The sequence below is a fragment of the Strongyloides ratti genome (genome assembly GCF_001040885.1).
Source record: "Strongyloides ratti genome assembly S_ratti_ED321, chromosome : 1".
NCBI classification, from domain to species: Eukaryota; Metazoa; Nematoda; class Chromadorea; order Rhabditida; family Strongyloididae; genus Strongyloides; species Strongyloides ratti.
Genome location: NC_037307.1, coordinates 4,635,790 through 4,652,206, shown reverse-complemented (window position 1 = coordinate 4,652,206; position 16,417 = coordinate 4,635,790). Strand labels below are relative to the sequence as shown.

Below are 16,417 nucleotides of genomic sequence, written 5' to 3'. Positions count from 1 at the left end.
AATAACAAGGTTCTTTAAATAAAAGATTTTTTACGGGAAATGGAGATTTTCTTAGAAAAATAAACATTATGAAATATTTTTAATCTTGTATTGAAAATTGGAAAAACGTCTTGTTTAAATTTGTTATAAAAATAGTAGACTTTTTTATAATTTCTTTCTAAAAATAATTATTATAGAATTAAGAACAAGTTAAATATAATTTTAGTAAATAAAAAAATATCAAATTAAAAAAAATTAATTACAAGATAAAAGTAGATCTGTTTAAAAATTACCACTTTATTATATTTACTCTAAAATAAGGTTATAAATATATTAGTAAGGTTTCTTAAATTAATTAGTTTAAAATTGTTATTTTACGCAGATGATTGATATTGTTTAAGAAATTCATAGTATATTTTTAAGCGTTTTTGAAGATCAGTCATAGTTTGTATTTGATTTTCCAAATCATTAATATGTTGTGAAACTGTATTTGCTTCCATAGTATAAAATTGAGCATCAGTAACAAATTCTCTTGTTCGTTGTTGAGGCATAAGTAAAGCACTATTTGTACAGGAACATAAAGAGGTAGATGAAGGACATGGAACTCTTTGTCTAAGTGGAGCAAGAGGAGTTACAATAGATCTTGGATCTGTTTGACCACTAAATGTATTATATCCTACATCCATTGAAGAGAAGTTTGTTAGACTTTGTTGCATTCTAGAAACGACATTTTCGAGTGAGGAAGAAGCTAGTTTAAGATCATGTTCTCGGTGTTTGTTTTGTTTGTCATTCATTTCATTTATGCATTTGAAAAATTCTCCAATCATAGAGGTAATACTTGATTTAACTTGAGATGCAGTGATGTTTTCTATAGTGCTTAAAATGGGTTTAATTTCTTGATTTTGTTTTTCAAATGCATTCATCTTATAGTCATTAAATATTCCTTCTAGATTTTTAATTTGTTTTTCTTGGCTTAAACATGAATCAACTTTACTTGCTTTATCATCACCTTCATTTTGGGTTATTTTTGATAATTGTTCCATTGAATCAAATAAAGGTAATAAGGTTACATAATTACTACAAGTAGCATTATCATCCATTCCATGATTTAATTCACCAATAACTTGTGTATCACTTTCTTTAAAAGTGATTCTCGAGATAGATTCCATTGAAGCTAAAAGTGGAACAATGTATGTCTTTGAACTAGCTTGGTCTTCAAGTTCAGCAATACCGGCAAAAAATTCTCCAAGTTTTATGGAGTCACTTTCACCAACAACTACTTGTGATAAATTAGCTAAATCAGCACATAATTCTTTTATTTCCACACATTTTGGAGATTCTTTATTCAAACTTTCAATGTATTCATAAAAATCTGCAAAAAATTTAGTTTGACTTTCCTCAATTTTTGTGGATGATATAGATTCCAATGGAGATAAAAGTGGTTTGATAGAAGCATTTGTTAGAGAACCTTTTGATAAATTATCTGTGAATTCTAAAAAGTTACCAAACACTTCAGGCTTTGTTTTATCAACTTTGATAGCAGCAATTCCATCTAATACAGCAAGAAGTGGCATCATTTTTTCAGCTATATTAATTGAAAAAATAAAATCACGACGGAAATTGAGAAAATGATTTACATTAATAAGTTTCATGTTATTTGGGATCCTATTACTTGGTAAAAGCATATTTTGTTCAGTATTTGAAAGAGCAGGCCAAATTTTTTCATATGATTCATCTCCAGTAACAATTTTATGACTACTTGGTTCACAAACAACAACAACATTTTCTTCACATTCCAAATTCTCAGGAATTGTTATAGAAGTAATTGGAATTCTAAGTGGAAATCTTCTTCTAGCAGTTAAAATTCTTCTTGGTCTTCTAATATAATCATTATCAAATTTGTCTCTTTTCAATGAAAGGGTTCTTGAAGCAATTGCTCTTGTAACACGATTATCCCAGAAAGTTTTTGGTCCAGATGACTTGCCTTTAGATCTAAATGACCACTTTTTTGACATACTGACTATTAGTATTGAACAGGTTAGTATAAAAAATCTAAAATTTATTTACCAAATAAATGTATTTATTACATTTAAATAAATATAATTTAAATATTAAATTTTTTTTAAATTTATAATTAATAACATAATATTCAAATTATTAAAAATTTAATTTTTTATTTTGAATTTGAGATATTTTAAAAACAATAATTTTTTTATATTAAAAAATTTAAATATGATAAGATAGAACTTTTTTTACTATCTAGTTATGATTAGATTTATTGTGTTTTAGTACCATTGTTTATTTAATTCTTTAAAATATAATTTTTTCTCAACTTCAATGTCCAAAATCAAATTATTCCCACTAATCCCTTTTATAGTTAATGGTGATACTTTTGAATTTTTTTTGTGATCTTTAAAACCAATTTTAAATTGCGATTTTTTAAATTTACTCATTGCATATAAACAAAGACATGATGAAATTGAAGCAAGACTTATATCAACACCTTGACCAAAACAATGTATTATTGTAACATAATTTTTATATGTCATTGAATTAATTGAAATTCTACTTGCAGTAATAAGAAAAATTGAACATATAACAATACCAAAAAAATAAATCATAATAAATTGGCACATCAAGCGGCATATTTTAATATTTTCAGATAATTGAAATTTTCTTGTTAAATATCCATTTGAAAAATTTGTAATAGCTTTATTATATAAATGTTTATTTATATACAATAAAATTATAAATGATATAATTGAAATTACTGCAGAAGATAATATAATATAGGTTATATATATTGTGAAATCATAAGATAAAAATTCATATTGACAAATAGAAATATAATTACTTTTTTCTATTGTGTTAGGAAAAAAAATTGTCCCAATAATAATTATTGATGCACTAATAAATGTTTGAATAATACAAAATAATTGACTAAAACAACCATTAAATGATCTTTCATAAATTTTATAGTATGATGTTGCAATACATCTTTCAATAACCATACCAGGAAGTAATGTTGATGTTATTACAATAGCTATTCTATGTAAAGTTTTCAATACCATACAATATTTTATATTTTGAAATATTGAATCAAGGAAAACATTGTAAGTTAATATACTTATAATTATTAAAAATCTTGTTATAAAAACAAAAAGTGTTTGAAAGACACATTGTATAAATAAAATTTTTATATTTTTATGAATTTGTGATGTTTTAAATAAAAATTTTAAAAAATTTATACATACAATAGTTCCAAAAATTGATATAGAAAATTCAGTTATAGATAGCAAAATATAAACAACTTCTGCCATTTTTTTTTTCTTATTTTATGCATATAAATATTTTACTAAAATAAAAAAAAATCTAAAGTAATTTTTTTAAGAATTATCAAAGAAAAATGCTAAAATTTAAAATTATACAAACTTAATACAATTTGTCATTTTTAGTTTAGACACATTTTTATCAATTAACTAACTTTTTAATTGTATTAATTTAAGATAAATTTAAATAAAAATTATTTACCTTATTAAATAATTGAAAAAAAATATATTATATAATAAATGGATAAGTTTAAAAAATTTTTTCCTTAAAAATAATTTATTTATTTAATTATTTTTTTATTTTTTTAAAGTTTAAATATTTATCACTTATTAATTAATAAAAATGTTATAATAACATTTATATATTATAATTTATATAATAAATTTTGTTAAAAAAATAATTTTATATTTGCAGGAGTACATTTTATTACATAATTAATGCTTCATATATATCAAAGCTTAAGCAACAACAGCAAATATATTCATTTGATGTAGAATCAGAAGTTTTGTAAAGTTGTCTGACAACTTATATACGATGCATAGAGAAAGAAAATAATAATTGGTATATGAAATTTTATAGCAAAAATTATTTTACATGATATAATAATTTTCAAAATTAAAAAACAGAGAAGATATTTTAGATCACAATAATAAAATTTATAATATTTTATTTTTATACACAGAAGTAGAAGATTTAATAAAACTCAACTTAAACATTTTTTAAAAATAAAAATAATTATACAAAAAATAATGAATTGAAAAATTTAATTAATTATTTTTCATATAACTTACCTATATATCAAATATAATATAATTAGAATTTCCCTGTATTTCTATGAATTTTATTTAGTAATATAGGAGTAAAGTCACAATATTTATTTAATTTAATAAATTAATATTTGAAAAAAAATTTTTTTAATGTAAAAAAATTGCTTTTAATCTAAGGCAAAGTGTACTTTTAAGTCAATTACTTGATATTTAAAAGTAGATTAATTTTTAAAATTATCATTTATAAACTAATAATAATTAGTTTTAAACAATATTTTTTTCATAGGACAACATAAATCATTTAAGTGTTATGTATTTAAAAAATAAATTTATATTTTCTTACGTCATGTTAATTTTAAATTTATTTATACAGAATTTAAAGAATCAACTATCATATTATATTTACAAAAATATTATTAATATATAATAAAACAAAAAAAAAAACAAATAATATCAATTATTTACTTCTGGATATACTCTAATTTTTTTTTGGTATTACTAGCCATACCTTTCAATAATTTTGTAACTTCTCAACATAAAATTTTTTTTAAATTCTTTTATAAAAATTTAATATATAATGTAAATGGTTTTAACTAAACATTAAAATAATACTTAAAAAAAGTTTAAAAAATAATTATAAATATTATTTGTTTATAAAAAGAAACAAAAAATATTTTTATGGCATTAAAAAAAATTAAAAACAACTGTTTACATAAATGTTAATTTATGAAAAGCTATATCAAAGATAAGAATTATTTATAAACATTCAATTAATATTATATTTGATTAACTATAATTTCATAAGGAATATTTTATTAATTATTTTATCATAAATTATTAAAAATTTTATATCATTAAAACCTGCAAATTTTTACCTTAAGTATTTACAAAAAATAAACATTTTTTATTATTATAAAATTTGATTAAGTAAATATAATTATCATATAGTCTGATTTTAAATTTTCACAAAATAAATTGTAAATGTTGAATTTTTTTTTTAAAGCTAATAAAACAAATATTTTATTGGTGTGAAAAATAAAGTAATTTTTAGTAAATAAATTAACATTTATAACATAATAAATTGGTGTAATTTTATTATGTTAAATCAATTTAAATTATTTTAATGTGTGTTTTTTATAATACATAATACTATTTTTTTCAAATGACATATTTCTTCTAAAAAAAATAATAAGTTCATTTGTAATACTTTTTTTTTATCAAAATGTTCTGGTAAAAAAATCATTAATTAAATAGCTTATAAAATAAAAAATTATTGTAATTTTATTTTATTTATATATAATGTTAAGTATAATTTTAAAAAAATTTTATTTATATAAATTATTTACTACTTGAATGAGAACTAGTAGTGTTTAATTGAAAACTAAAATCATTAATTTTTTCTTCATTTTTAGTCCATGATTTGTTGTTTCCATGCATTGTATATATAGAAATAGAAACTTGTCTACTTTTTTTATGAATAGGACATTTATTTAAAAAATCATTAGACTGTATTTTATAATTTGTTTTATCTTCATTTTCTTTTGATATACTAGAAAGTGTACTTTGTAAATTAGAATCTTTTGAAACTTCAGATGAATTAGATTTTGTCTTTACATCTTTTTGATTTTTTGATTCGTTATCCATACTATCAATCTTATTAACTTTTATTTCACTCTTCATAGGTATCTTTTCCTCAAAAATATTAATATTTTTTTTATTTATTTCTAATTTATCAATAGAAGGTAAATTTTTATCATTTACCATCTCATGAAATTTTGTCTTATTTTTTTTTATTTTACTAGCTGTTTTCATTTCTTCAAGTTCTTTTATATAAATATTTTTTTTTCTTTTTTGTCTAATTCCTTCTTTAAATTTATGATTTTTAGGTAAACCATTTTTGTCTATTGGAATTTTTATAGATTTATGTTGTTTTATATAATTTTTAGTTGCTTTATCACGTTTCTTATTATTATCTTTTACTTTCTAAAAAAAATTATTATTAAAAAAATTTTATACTTACATTTATTCTTCTTTTTGATTTTCTTTTATGACACTTTTTCCAAAGAATATAGATTATAACTAATAAAAAAATCACAATTAATATTCCACAACCAATGAGAATAAAAATATTTCTTTTGGTTATCTTTGACGACAATCCATTTGATGGGGATGTCGTTGACTTCAAAGATGAAAGAGCATTATTATTATCAGTAAAATTATTAGGTTTATTTGTAATTTTAGAAGTATTATTAACGATGGCATGTCTTTTTATTTGTGAAATTCTTTTTACTATATTATTGTGTATGTTATCTAAAGTGTATTTTTATAATATATTATTTCTTTAATTATAAAATTTAAACGTACCACTTTTGGGAGGTGATTTATTTGCATCTTCAAAATACATAGATTTATAAAAATGTTAATAATTTTATTCAAGAATATACCTCTTTTTTAAAAATTAGTAATAAATTTGAAATGTTCAAAAATTTGTTTTGTTAATACTTTTACAAAAGGCCTTTTTTTTAATTTAAAACATTTATTTCTGATTAAATTTTTATTTTGATTATGCAAATTTCCTGTATTTTGTAAAATTATTCAAATTATTGATAAAAAAATTTTTTGTTTTTTTAAAACTTTAGAACAATTATAAGTAAACTTCAAAAGTAAGAACACAATGTTTAAATAATTTTTTTCAAAACATGAATTGACATATATATTTACCAAAAACCTCAAATTCTATTTACAAATTTTTTTTTAACTTTATTCTTCCATAACGTACATTTTTGGAAAGATATTCTATGTATTATAGCGGGTAACTAACATTGTCACACTTTTCCTGTTTACTTGTACATTTTCCTATTTGTTGTAGCTGGATTTATTTCTTAACATCATGGATAAAGATTTTGTAGTACCAGATGAATTATGGAAATGTCGTGAAACAGAAGGCATCGATTACCAGTTAAATATTCTTTATCAAAATCGTATTAAAATGTTGAAAGAGAGAATTCTTGCATCGGCAGAAGAACAGTATGGTAAAAATAAATACAATCATTTTTATACTAAATTTTTTTTTAGGAAATGATATTAAATTTTCTGATTTTTTTTCATTACGAGAAGGTGAATCAGGACTTCTTTATGGTGTTATTCAATTAAAAATGGAAAATAGAAAAAGTTTCATTGTTAATTTGGAGGTAGATGAAGATATTTTATTACCAAATGAGGATAATCGTTTTGGGGAGAAAATTAAAAAAAGTGATAAAGATTGTTTAAACTTGGTGGTTAAAGACTATGTATTGAAATTAGAAAATATTGATATCTACAAGTATTGTCATGGAGCTGTAGTTGGAGTTTATGGTTCTAAAATGGGAGATACACAATCATTTTTAGTAAAAGATGTCATTTATCCTAAACCTGCCCTACAAAAAGAAAGAATAAAAACTGATAAAGAAACGCTTATTTGTTTTATTTCTGATCTTAGATTTTCCAAGGATCAAGATTCTGAGAAAGAAAATTCTTTGGGCTTTCTCTTAGGTCAGTTTCAGGGAGGTAGCACTGATTTACTTGAACCATTTAAAGATACATTCCAAAATGTGGAGCGAATTGTTGTTGCAGGTGGATCATTTGACGACTCTGAATTTTTTAAACGTAGCTATAATATATTGGATTTAAAAGAACCATTAATCAGCCATGAACAGATTACTGAAGCTGATAAATATTTTGAAAGTTTAACAAAGTTTGCTCCAGTACATGTAATGCCGGGTATTTGTGATGTAGGAAGTGGATCATGGCCTGTTCAAGCACCTTTTAGAAGAGTTTATCAGAGGTGCAATAAATTAATAAATAATTTTTTCTTAACTACAAATCCAGTATTTTTTGAAAGCAATGGTGTAGTATTTTTAGGAATCTCAGGTGAGAGTGTCGCAGATATTTTAAAAACTAGAACAGATGCACATTGTCTTGACGTTATGGAAGATCTCCTCAAATGTCAGCACCTCTCTCCATCGGCTCCTGATAATATGAGTGTTTTTGTTAATAAAACTACCGATCATATGGTTTTGAATAGGACCCCACATGTGTTCTTTTGTGGTGGTCAAAGTAAGCATGAAAGAAGGAAAATAAAACTAGGCAATTATGAAGTTCTCCTTATTACTTTGCCTTCATTTTCTACAACTAACACTGTACTTTTCTTCAATACAAAAACATTAGAAACTTTTGATTCTACTTTAAATATGTGCACTTAAACATTACATTTCTCATTTAAATAAAATTTTTTTAACCACTTATCCTAAGTTTTCCTTAAATTTCTTTAAAATATATGTGTTTTAAAAGGAATTAACAATTATATTTTCATACACATCTCCCCAATGGCAGTGTTTTCTATTCTGTTACAGTTATAAAGTCTACGTGGAAGATATATCTTTAAATTTCAAGATTTCTAGTATGTCTTCAAATAATTGGAGTAATATGGATTGGAGCTATGATTCTAATACTGGGAATCAATGGCAAAATCAAAATAATTTCCCAAGTCAACAGTATAGGTAGGAAAAATTAATATTTCATATTTCAATAACAATTTTAGTCAACACGATGTATCGATGGAAGGATATAATTTATATTCACAGACAAATGATAATAGTATACATGGAAATCAACAACAATACAATGAACATCAAATACCAAACAGTTATTCAAGTTACAATCAACAAGATGGAGGTGCATTCAATTCTTTTGTAAATCAACCTATGAATGTTAATCATAGAAGTGGTAATCCTAACAACATGCATAGTCAAATGAATGGTAATAATTTTGGAATGGGAAATCAAAATTTTATGTCTGATCCTTTATTTAATGCTGCTCAACAATTTGGTGGACAATTTGCAGCTCAACAAAAAGAAAAAATTTCACAATATATTAGTTCATTTCAATTAAAATATTATTTTGCTGTGTCTAATAGTTATGTTGCTAAAAAACTCGGTATAATTCTTCTTCCATTTATTCATAAAAATTGGTCTATTCAAGTTGGTGTAGATGGTCAACCAGTTACACCAAAAGAAGATGTTAATGCTCCTGATTTATATATTCCATTAATGGCTTTTATAACATACGTTTTGTTGAGTGGCCTTGTTCTTGGTATTCAACAAAGGTAGAAAAAAAAAGTAATTAATTATTAATATAAAGTTGTTTTTTTTTTCAGATTTTCACCAGAACAACTTGGTGTAACAGCATCAAATGTTTTTATATACCTGTTTTTAGAAAATATTATAATTGTTGTTTCACGTTATGTAATGAATTTATCAAATGCACTTGGATTTTGGCATTCATTAGCATATTCTTCATACAAGTATGTAGGAATGGTTGTTTCTTTATTAGGTTATTTAATTTTTGGTAAATCAGTATATAATTTTGTTTTATTGTATTGTGCAATAGCTATAGTATTTTTTTTACTACGTGCTGTGAAATGTTTTATAATGGATTCTCCAAATTATTATGATGAAAATGATAGGAAAAAAAGAAAACTTTATTTAATATTATTTATTACTTTTACTCAGCCTTTAATCATGTGGTGGTTGACAAGGTAAGTGATATATAAATAACTTAGCGAGCATATAAGTGTCATCGTGAAAAAGACAATTGATAAGAAAATGTATAATCTAAAAATATTTTACTATATGCAACCAATAGAAAATATTTTTATTTAATTACTACAATTTGTAGTTTGTACTTTATATCATTTAAAAAATGTCTTTTAAATTTTTACTACAAATATTTTTATTTTTCAGTAGTGTAACATCATACATGCCAGATAGTTATGATTTTGCTAAAATGGCTATGAAAGGAATGGGTCTTGGTAATCAACCTGTTCCAATTGACTCAAATGGAGAAGTAGATTATGAAGCATTGCTGAAAGCTCCATAATAACTGCTATCATTTAATAGACATATGGGTAGATACTGTTTGACATTTTGATTATATCACCAATATTCATAAGTTAATGATTTTTTTTTTCTAAAATGAACATCCTTGTCGTATGTTTGTTAATATATTTTATAATATTTACACCAACATGTACTATTTTAATTTTTTTAATTCAATATATTGCAATAAGATAACTGATCACTAATTTATTAATTAATTAAAATTATAAAAACATTTAGTAAAATATTATTTTTTTATTTATTGGATGTTAATATTTTAAAAAGAATTTTATTTAATGTGGTAATTCCATTAGTTCTTTTTTTCTTTAAAAAAAATATTTATTATTAATCAAAAATTATGTTTTTAGGCTATGGGATTATTATTAGGTCTTTTTTTATTCATATTATTACAAATTCCTATACTTTATGCTCTATCTGAGACCTTTAGATATCATATTCGTATGATTGGTGTATATATTGTTATTTTTGTTTCTGCATGGGTTTATGTACTTATATGTGGACCATATGTTTATATGAAAGATTGTGGTGCTCATTTATCTTTTTATGCTGCATCTCTTCTAGCCTGGTGGACTGGAATTAAAGTTGAAGTTAGAAATAGAAAAATTTTAGATAATTGCAATGGTCCAGCTATTTTGCTTAGTAACCACCAAAGTTCTCTTGATCTTATTATTCTTGGACATTATATGCCTACAAAATGTGTTATAATGTCAAAAAAAAGTTTAAAATATATACCAGGAATTAATTTTGGTGCTATGCTTGCTCATACAATATTTGTAGATAGAAAAAACAAGGAAGATGCTCAGAAAAGTCTTGATGATTGTTGTAGAATTATGAAAGAAGGTAATTTTAAATGTTTTATTTATCCTGAAGGAACCAGAAATCATGGTCATGGATTATTACCGTTTAAGAAAGGAGCATTCAATATAGCTGTAAATGGTCAAATTCCTATTATACCATGTGTCATCTCTGATTATGCAAATTTCTATTCAAAACCAAAAAAATACTTCAAAAGTAATGGTAAAGTTATTGTGGATATTTTAGATCCAATTCCAACTGAAGGATTAACACGTGATAATGTAAATGATCTAGTTGAAAAAGTTAGAAATACTATGTTAGAATCATATGAAAAAATTAGTAATGAACTTTTACCAAATGTTTCTAATTAAAATTTTCGTAATAATTGGTAGTTAGAAAATTTTTGTGGTCTCATGTATGACTTTAGCTAGATTATAAATACTAACAACTTAATTTTCAAGTTAGTGCCGTTTAAGAATTTATTTTTAATTAGTTAATTTTAAAGTTGTTAGATTTTATATCAAATTTGTAACTTCGGACATATAAAAAATCTGGGTAGTTTATTAATATTTTTTTTTTGTATAGTGTACTTTTCACTTTTATATCTTTTCATTATTATTTGAAATGTTAAACTATTTTAAAGATCATGACAAATGCTGATAATCTTCCAATTGATATTAATTCAAATAAATTACATGACTGGGTAATTTCTCGCCGTCACTGTGAACGAAATTGGTTTGATCAAGCACAAAACATTAAAATTAAATTAACTGAAGTGTTAAAACAACTGCCTGAAAATGATAAAATACAACAAATTATTTCTACAAACCCTATTACATATTATCAATGTTTAGAGATATTTGAAATTTTAAAGGAAACAGAGAAACATTCTAAAAATATGCTTGGATATTACAGTTCACCCATTTACAAAGCATTTTCAAGTATAATTACGGCATATGAAAATAAAAATGTATACTTAGGAGAAACTTCACAGATTTTACAAAGATTAGTTCAATTTGAATTACCACATTTGAAAAAAACTATAACTAAAACAGAAAATGATATTGAATCATACCATAAAAAGTATACATCACATGGAAAACTTGCGCATGATAAAAAAAAATTGTACGAAAAGGAGTTAGAAAAAATGGGATTAAAAGGTGATAATTTAAAAAAAGAGCTTCTAATGTTGACATGTGAATTACCTGAATTTTGGACAAAAATTACAACTGAGATTTTACAATTAGAAAAATTGATTTCATATTTTAAAGAATTTTGTACCTTTTCTCTTGGAGAGAACCAACACTTTGCATTACCCCTTATCAGTTTAATTTTAGAAAAGGGTATTGATGTTACAGTTTATGAATGGAAAAATGGTAAATCTCCAACATCAATTGAAAAACCAGATTTCAATATAAATGTAGAAGAAGTTGTTGAAGAAAATGTTGACGATGAAATTGATTTTGGTGATGACTGTGAAATAGATTTTGGAAGTGATATTCAAATAGAAGTTGTTGGTGATAACGATGGTAATATTGAAGATGGTGTTGCTCGTGGTGATGACGCAATGACTATTTTAGAAAATCCTGAAACTAATCGTTTAATATTAGGAGAGCTTAAAGCTTTATCTTGCTTTTTGAAATTTCGTATTTTTGATGAAAATAACGAAACTCCATCTGATATGTATATTGTTGGAATTGCTGATGATAAAATATTGAAGAAACTTTCATTAAATGAATTAACAACATACAAAGAGATGGTTGATAATTTAATTCTGAAACTGACAGATGAACAAAAAATGTATTTATTTAAAATTAAATCATCTCCACATTTTATAAATATTCTTGTTGATGAGTTAACTGAGAAAAAAAATATGGAAGGAAAAATGCTTTCTTTACAACGTAATATTGAAACTCTCATTGAAAAAAATAAAAATACACTTGAAAGCGTCAAGAAAGATTATGAAGAAAAGAAAAAAGTTGTTAAATATCTTAAAGAACATATTGAGAAATCTATATCTGAAAAGTATTCCAATCGCCCAGTTAATATTATGGGAGAGATAAATGTTATCTTAAGCAATGTTTGATTTATATTTATTTATTAAAATAAAAATAAAGTAATAATTTTTAATTGTTTATTTATGTCAACATCAGTTCAATTCCATTGGAGTTGTGTTTTTTTTTTGTTTCCTATCCCGATGTCCTGAATATACATGTCAGTTTTGAAATAAAAAATCATAAATTACTTTAAAATTAATTATGATTAAATTTATAATTTTTAGATCTTAAAGATGAATCCAGATGGAAAACCAAAGACACCTGCTCAGTTAAAAAAAGAAGCTGCTAAACGTGAAAAATTGGCAAAATTTGAGGAAAAACAAAAAAAATTAGAGGCTGCTAACAAAGCTGCTGCTGCCAATGAAAGCGTAATTTTAAATTAAAAAAATTTTTTAACTAATTTTTTTTAGAAAAAAAAAGCAAAAGCTACTAAAGAAACTATTGTTTATGAATATAATCATTCATTGGGAGAAAAAAAATCAACAACTGTTCCATTACCTTCAGCTTATTCACCAAAATATGTTGAAACTGCATGGTATGAATGGTGGGAAAAAGAAGGTTTTTTCAAACCTGAGTATAATGAAAGACCAGATCAGGAAACATTTACAATTTGTATTCCACCACCAAACGTTACTGGAAAGTTACATTTGGGACATGCTTTAGCTACCTCTGTTGAAGACACTGTAACCCGTTATCAACGAATGCTTGGTAAAAAAGTTTTGTTCAATCCAGGATGTGATCATGCTGGTATAGCAACACAAGTTGTTGTAGAGAAAAAATTAAAAAGAGAAAAAGGTCTTTCAAGACATGATTTAGGGAGAGAAAAATTTTTAGAAGAAGTTTGGAAATGGAAAAATGAAAAGGGACATTCAATTTATGAACAATTCAAAAAGTTAGGTACATCTGTTGATTGGGACAGAGCAGTTTTTATGATGGACCCTAAAGTTCAAAGAGCAGTTACAGAAGCTTTTATAAGAATGCATGAAAATGGAGTAATTTATAGAAGTCATAGATTAGTAAATTGGAGTTGTAGTTTAAGATCTGCAATAAGTGATATTGAAGTAGATAAAATTGAAATTACTGGAAAAACATTGATGTCTATTCCTGGATATGAAAATAAAATTGAATTTGGTGTTCTTGTTTCATTTGCTTATAATATAATTGGTTCAGATGAACAAATTATTGTTGCAACAACTCGTATTGAAACAATGCTTGGTGATGTTGCCGTAGCTGTTCATCCAGAAGATGATAGATATAAACATTTAATTGGAAAAAAAATTAAACATCCATTTGTAGAAAATCGTGAGATGACAATTATTAGTGATTCATTTGTTGAAAGAGGATTTGGTACTGGATGTGTAAAAATAACACCAGCTCATGATCCAACTGATTATGAAGTAGGAGTTAGACATAACTTACCAATGATCAACATTTTAACTGATGATGGTAAAATGAATAATGAATGTGGAATGTTTTCAGGAATGAAACGATTTGATGCAAGAAAAGCTGTTATGGAAGAATTAGAAAAATTAGGACTATTAAAAGAAGTAGTTGATAATACTATGCTTATACCAGTTTGTTCTCGTTCTAAAGATGTTATTGAACCAAGACTTAAAAGTCAATGGTTTGTAAAATGTAGTCATATGGCTGAGAAAGCTATGGCTGCAGTAGAAAAGAATGAATTAAAAATAATTCCAGATTTTCACATTGGTACATGGAATAGATGGCTTGGTGGAATTAGAGATTGGTGTATCAGTAGACAACTTTGGTGGGGTCACAGAATCCCTGCATATTATGTAACCTTTAAAGAAGGTTCTGGTATTCAAAATAGTGATCCAAGTGATAACAATTTTTGGATTAGTGCAAGATCAGAAGCTGAAGCTTTAGAAAAAGCATCAAAAAAATTCAATGTTTCAATAGATAAAATTAATGTTGAATGGGATGAGGATGTTTTAGATACTTGGTTTTCATCTGGAATGTGGCCATTTTCTGTAATGGGTTGGCCTGAGAATACAACAGATATGAAAAAATATTTTCCCGGTGCATTACTTGAAACTGGTCATGATATTTTATTTTTCTGGGTTGCTCGTATGGTTTTCCTTAGTCAAGAGTTAACAGGACAATTACCATTTAAAGAAGTTTATCTTCATGCTATGGTTCGTGATGCTCATGGTAGAAAAATGTCAAAAAGTTTAGGAAACATTATTGATCCAATACATGTAATAAGTGGAATATCTCTTGATGATTTAAATGCTGAACTAGAAACTGGTAATCTTGATCCAAAAGAATTATCTATTGCTAGAGAAGGACAACGTCGTGATTATCCACAAGGAATTCCTGAATGTGGTACAGATGCATTACGTTTTGCTTTAATGGCATATACAAGTCAAGGTAGAGATATTAATTTAGATGTACTAAGAGTACAAGGTTACCGTTTCTTCTGTAACAAAATTTGGCAAGCTGTTAAATTTGTCTTAATGAAATTTGAAGATGGATTCAAACCAAAAGATTTATGTGATTTAGCTCCAGGAAATTGTAATGTAAACAAATGGATTTTATCAAGATTGTCAAAATCTGTAGAAGAAGTTAATACTAATTTTGCAAATTATAGTTTCCAAGCTGTTACAACATCTATTTACAATTTCTGGCTTTATGATTTCTGTGATATATATCTAGAGGCTATAAAACCAATCATGATGAGTGATGATGAAGAAGCAAAAGCAACAATTAAAAATATTCTTTTCTGGTGTGTTAATACTGGTTTGAAATTATCAGCTCCATTTATGCCATTTATAACTGAAGAATTATGGCAGAGATTACCTAGAGTAGAAAGTGAGAAATCACCGTCAATACATGTTAGTAAATTTCCAGATATGGTAGAATATAAATTTAAAGATAATGAATCAGAAGATATTATCAATTTTGCTATGGATATTATTAAAAAAGTTCGATCAACTCGTTCTGATATAGTTATGCCTCCAAAACACAAAATTGATTTATACATTCAATGTTCTTCAACAAGTTGCTTAAACAATTTAAATTCAGTTAATTTACTTATTAAAACATTGTCATCAGCTACCGAAACTTTTATTTTTGATGACAAAAACAAGACTAAAGTTCCAGAAGGTTGTTTGAATGTTGAAAATTGTGAAAATGTTATTGTAGCATTTGACTTAAAAGGTTTTGAACCAAAAAACATTAAAAATAGCAATTAAATATTAGTTTTACTGTTTTGTTATAATAAATATTTAATTTAAAAACTCTTTTACAATCGACTTTGTATTTCAAAATAATGACATATTTTTTTTGATACATTTATAACAGTATTAGTTATTAATTTGTCTGTAGTGAAGTGATACGATATCATATCTTTTTTTTTTCAAAAAAAAACTAACTTTCTGCAAAATTACAGAAAGATTTAAATTTTGAGATACTGTATATATAAAATTAAACAAAATTTCAAGCAATGTTAAAACATCTTGTAAATTAAACTTGATAATGCTTGTTTTTTTAATAATTATACAATTTTTTACAAACTAAATTAACAAAAAAA

General features: G+C 24.5%; 7 protein-coding genes across 7 annotated transcripts; 4 read left to right on the top strand and 3 right to left on the bottom strand.

The window, feature by feature from the left end:
* Positions 1-353: 353 nt before the first annotated feature.
* On the bottom strand, positions 354-1,994 carry SRAE_1000149900 (Hypothetical protein; the record flags this gene model as incomplete). The annotated part of the gene is made up of 1 exon (XM_024648461.1): positions 354-1,994. The coding sequence occupies one exon, from the start codon at positions 1,992-1,994 to the stop codon at positions 354-356; it is 1,641 nt and encodes a 546-aa protein (XP_024502438.1).
* A 270-nt stretch (positions 1,995-2,264) lies between these two features.
* SRAE_1000149800 (7TM GPCR, serpentine receptor class e (Sre) family-containing protein) lies at positions 2,265-3,050 on the bottom strand (the record flags this gene model as incomplete). Its single annotated transcript, XM_024648460.1, has 1 exon — positions 2,265-3,050. The coding sequence occupies one exon, from the start codon at positions 3,048-3,050 to the stop codon at positions 2,265-2,267; it is 786 nt and encodes a 261-aa protein (XP_024502437.1).
* Positions 3,051-5,414: 2,364 nt separating this feature from the next.
* Positions 5,415-6,480, bottom strand: SRAE_1000149700 (Hypothetical protein; the record flags this gene model as incomplete). Its single annotated transcript, XM_024648459.1, has 3 exons — positions 5,415-6,059; positions 6,097-6,386; positions 6,441-6,480. The coding sequence occupies 3 exons, from the start codon at positions 6,478-6,480 to the stop codon at positions 5,415-5,417; spliced, it is 975 nt and encodes a 324-aa protein (XP_024502436.1).
* A 486-nt stretch (positions 6,481-6,966) lies between these two features.
* Positions 6,967-8,317, top strand: SRAE_1000149600 (DNA polymerase delta subunit 2; the record flags this gene model as incomplete). The annotated part of the gene is made up of 2 exons (XM_024648458.1): positions 6,967-7,108; positions 7,152-8,317. 2 exons carry the CDS (start codon positions 6,967-6,969, stop codon positions 8,315-8,317), a joined length of 1,308 nt encoding a protein of 435 aa, XP_024502435.1.
* A 199-nt stretch (positions 8,318-8,516) lies between these two features.
* On the top strand, positions 8,517-9,992 carry SRAE_1000149500 (Hrf1 family-containing protein; the record flags this gene model as incomplete). The annotated part of the gene is made up of 4 exons (XM_024648457.1): positions 8,517-8,614; positions 8,656-9,219; positions 9,271-9,651; positions 9,857-9,992. The coding sequence occupies 4 exons, from the start codon at positions 8,517-8,519 to the stop codon at positions 9,990-9,992; spliced, it is 1,179 nt and encodes a 392-aa protein (XP_024502434.1).
* Positions 9,993-10,087: 95 nt separating this feature from the next.
* SRAE_1000149400 (1-acylglycerol-3-phosphate O-acyltransferase 2) lies at positions 10,088-11,178 on the top strand (the record flags this gene model as incomplete). Its single annotated transcript, XM_024648456.1, has 2 exons — positions 10,088-10,102; positions 10,360-11,178. 2 exons carry the CDS (start codon positions 10,088-10,090, stop codon positions 11,176-11,178), a joined length of 834 nt encoding a protein of 277 aa, XP_024502433.1.
* Positions 11,179-11,453: 275 nt separating this feature from the next.
* Positions 11,454-16,079, top strand: SRAE_1000149300 (Valine--tRNA ligase; the record flags this gene model as incomplete). Its single annotated transcript, XM_024648455.1, has 4 exons — positions 11,454-12,832; positions 12,961-13,021; positions 13,089-13,232; positions 13,275-16,079. The coding sequence occupies 4 exons, from the start codon at positions 11,454-11,456 to the stop codon at positions 16,077-16,079; spliced, it is 4,389 nt and encodes a 1,462-aa protein (XP_024502432.1).
* Between the last annotated feature and the right edge of the window lie 338 nt (positions 16,080-16,417).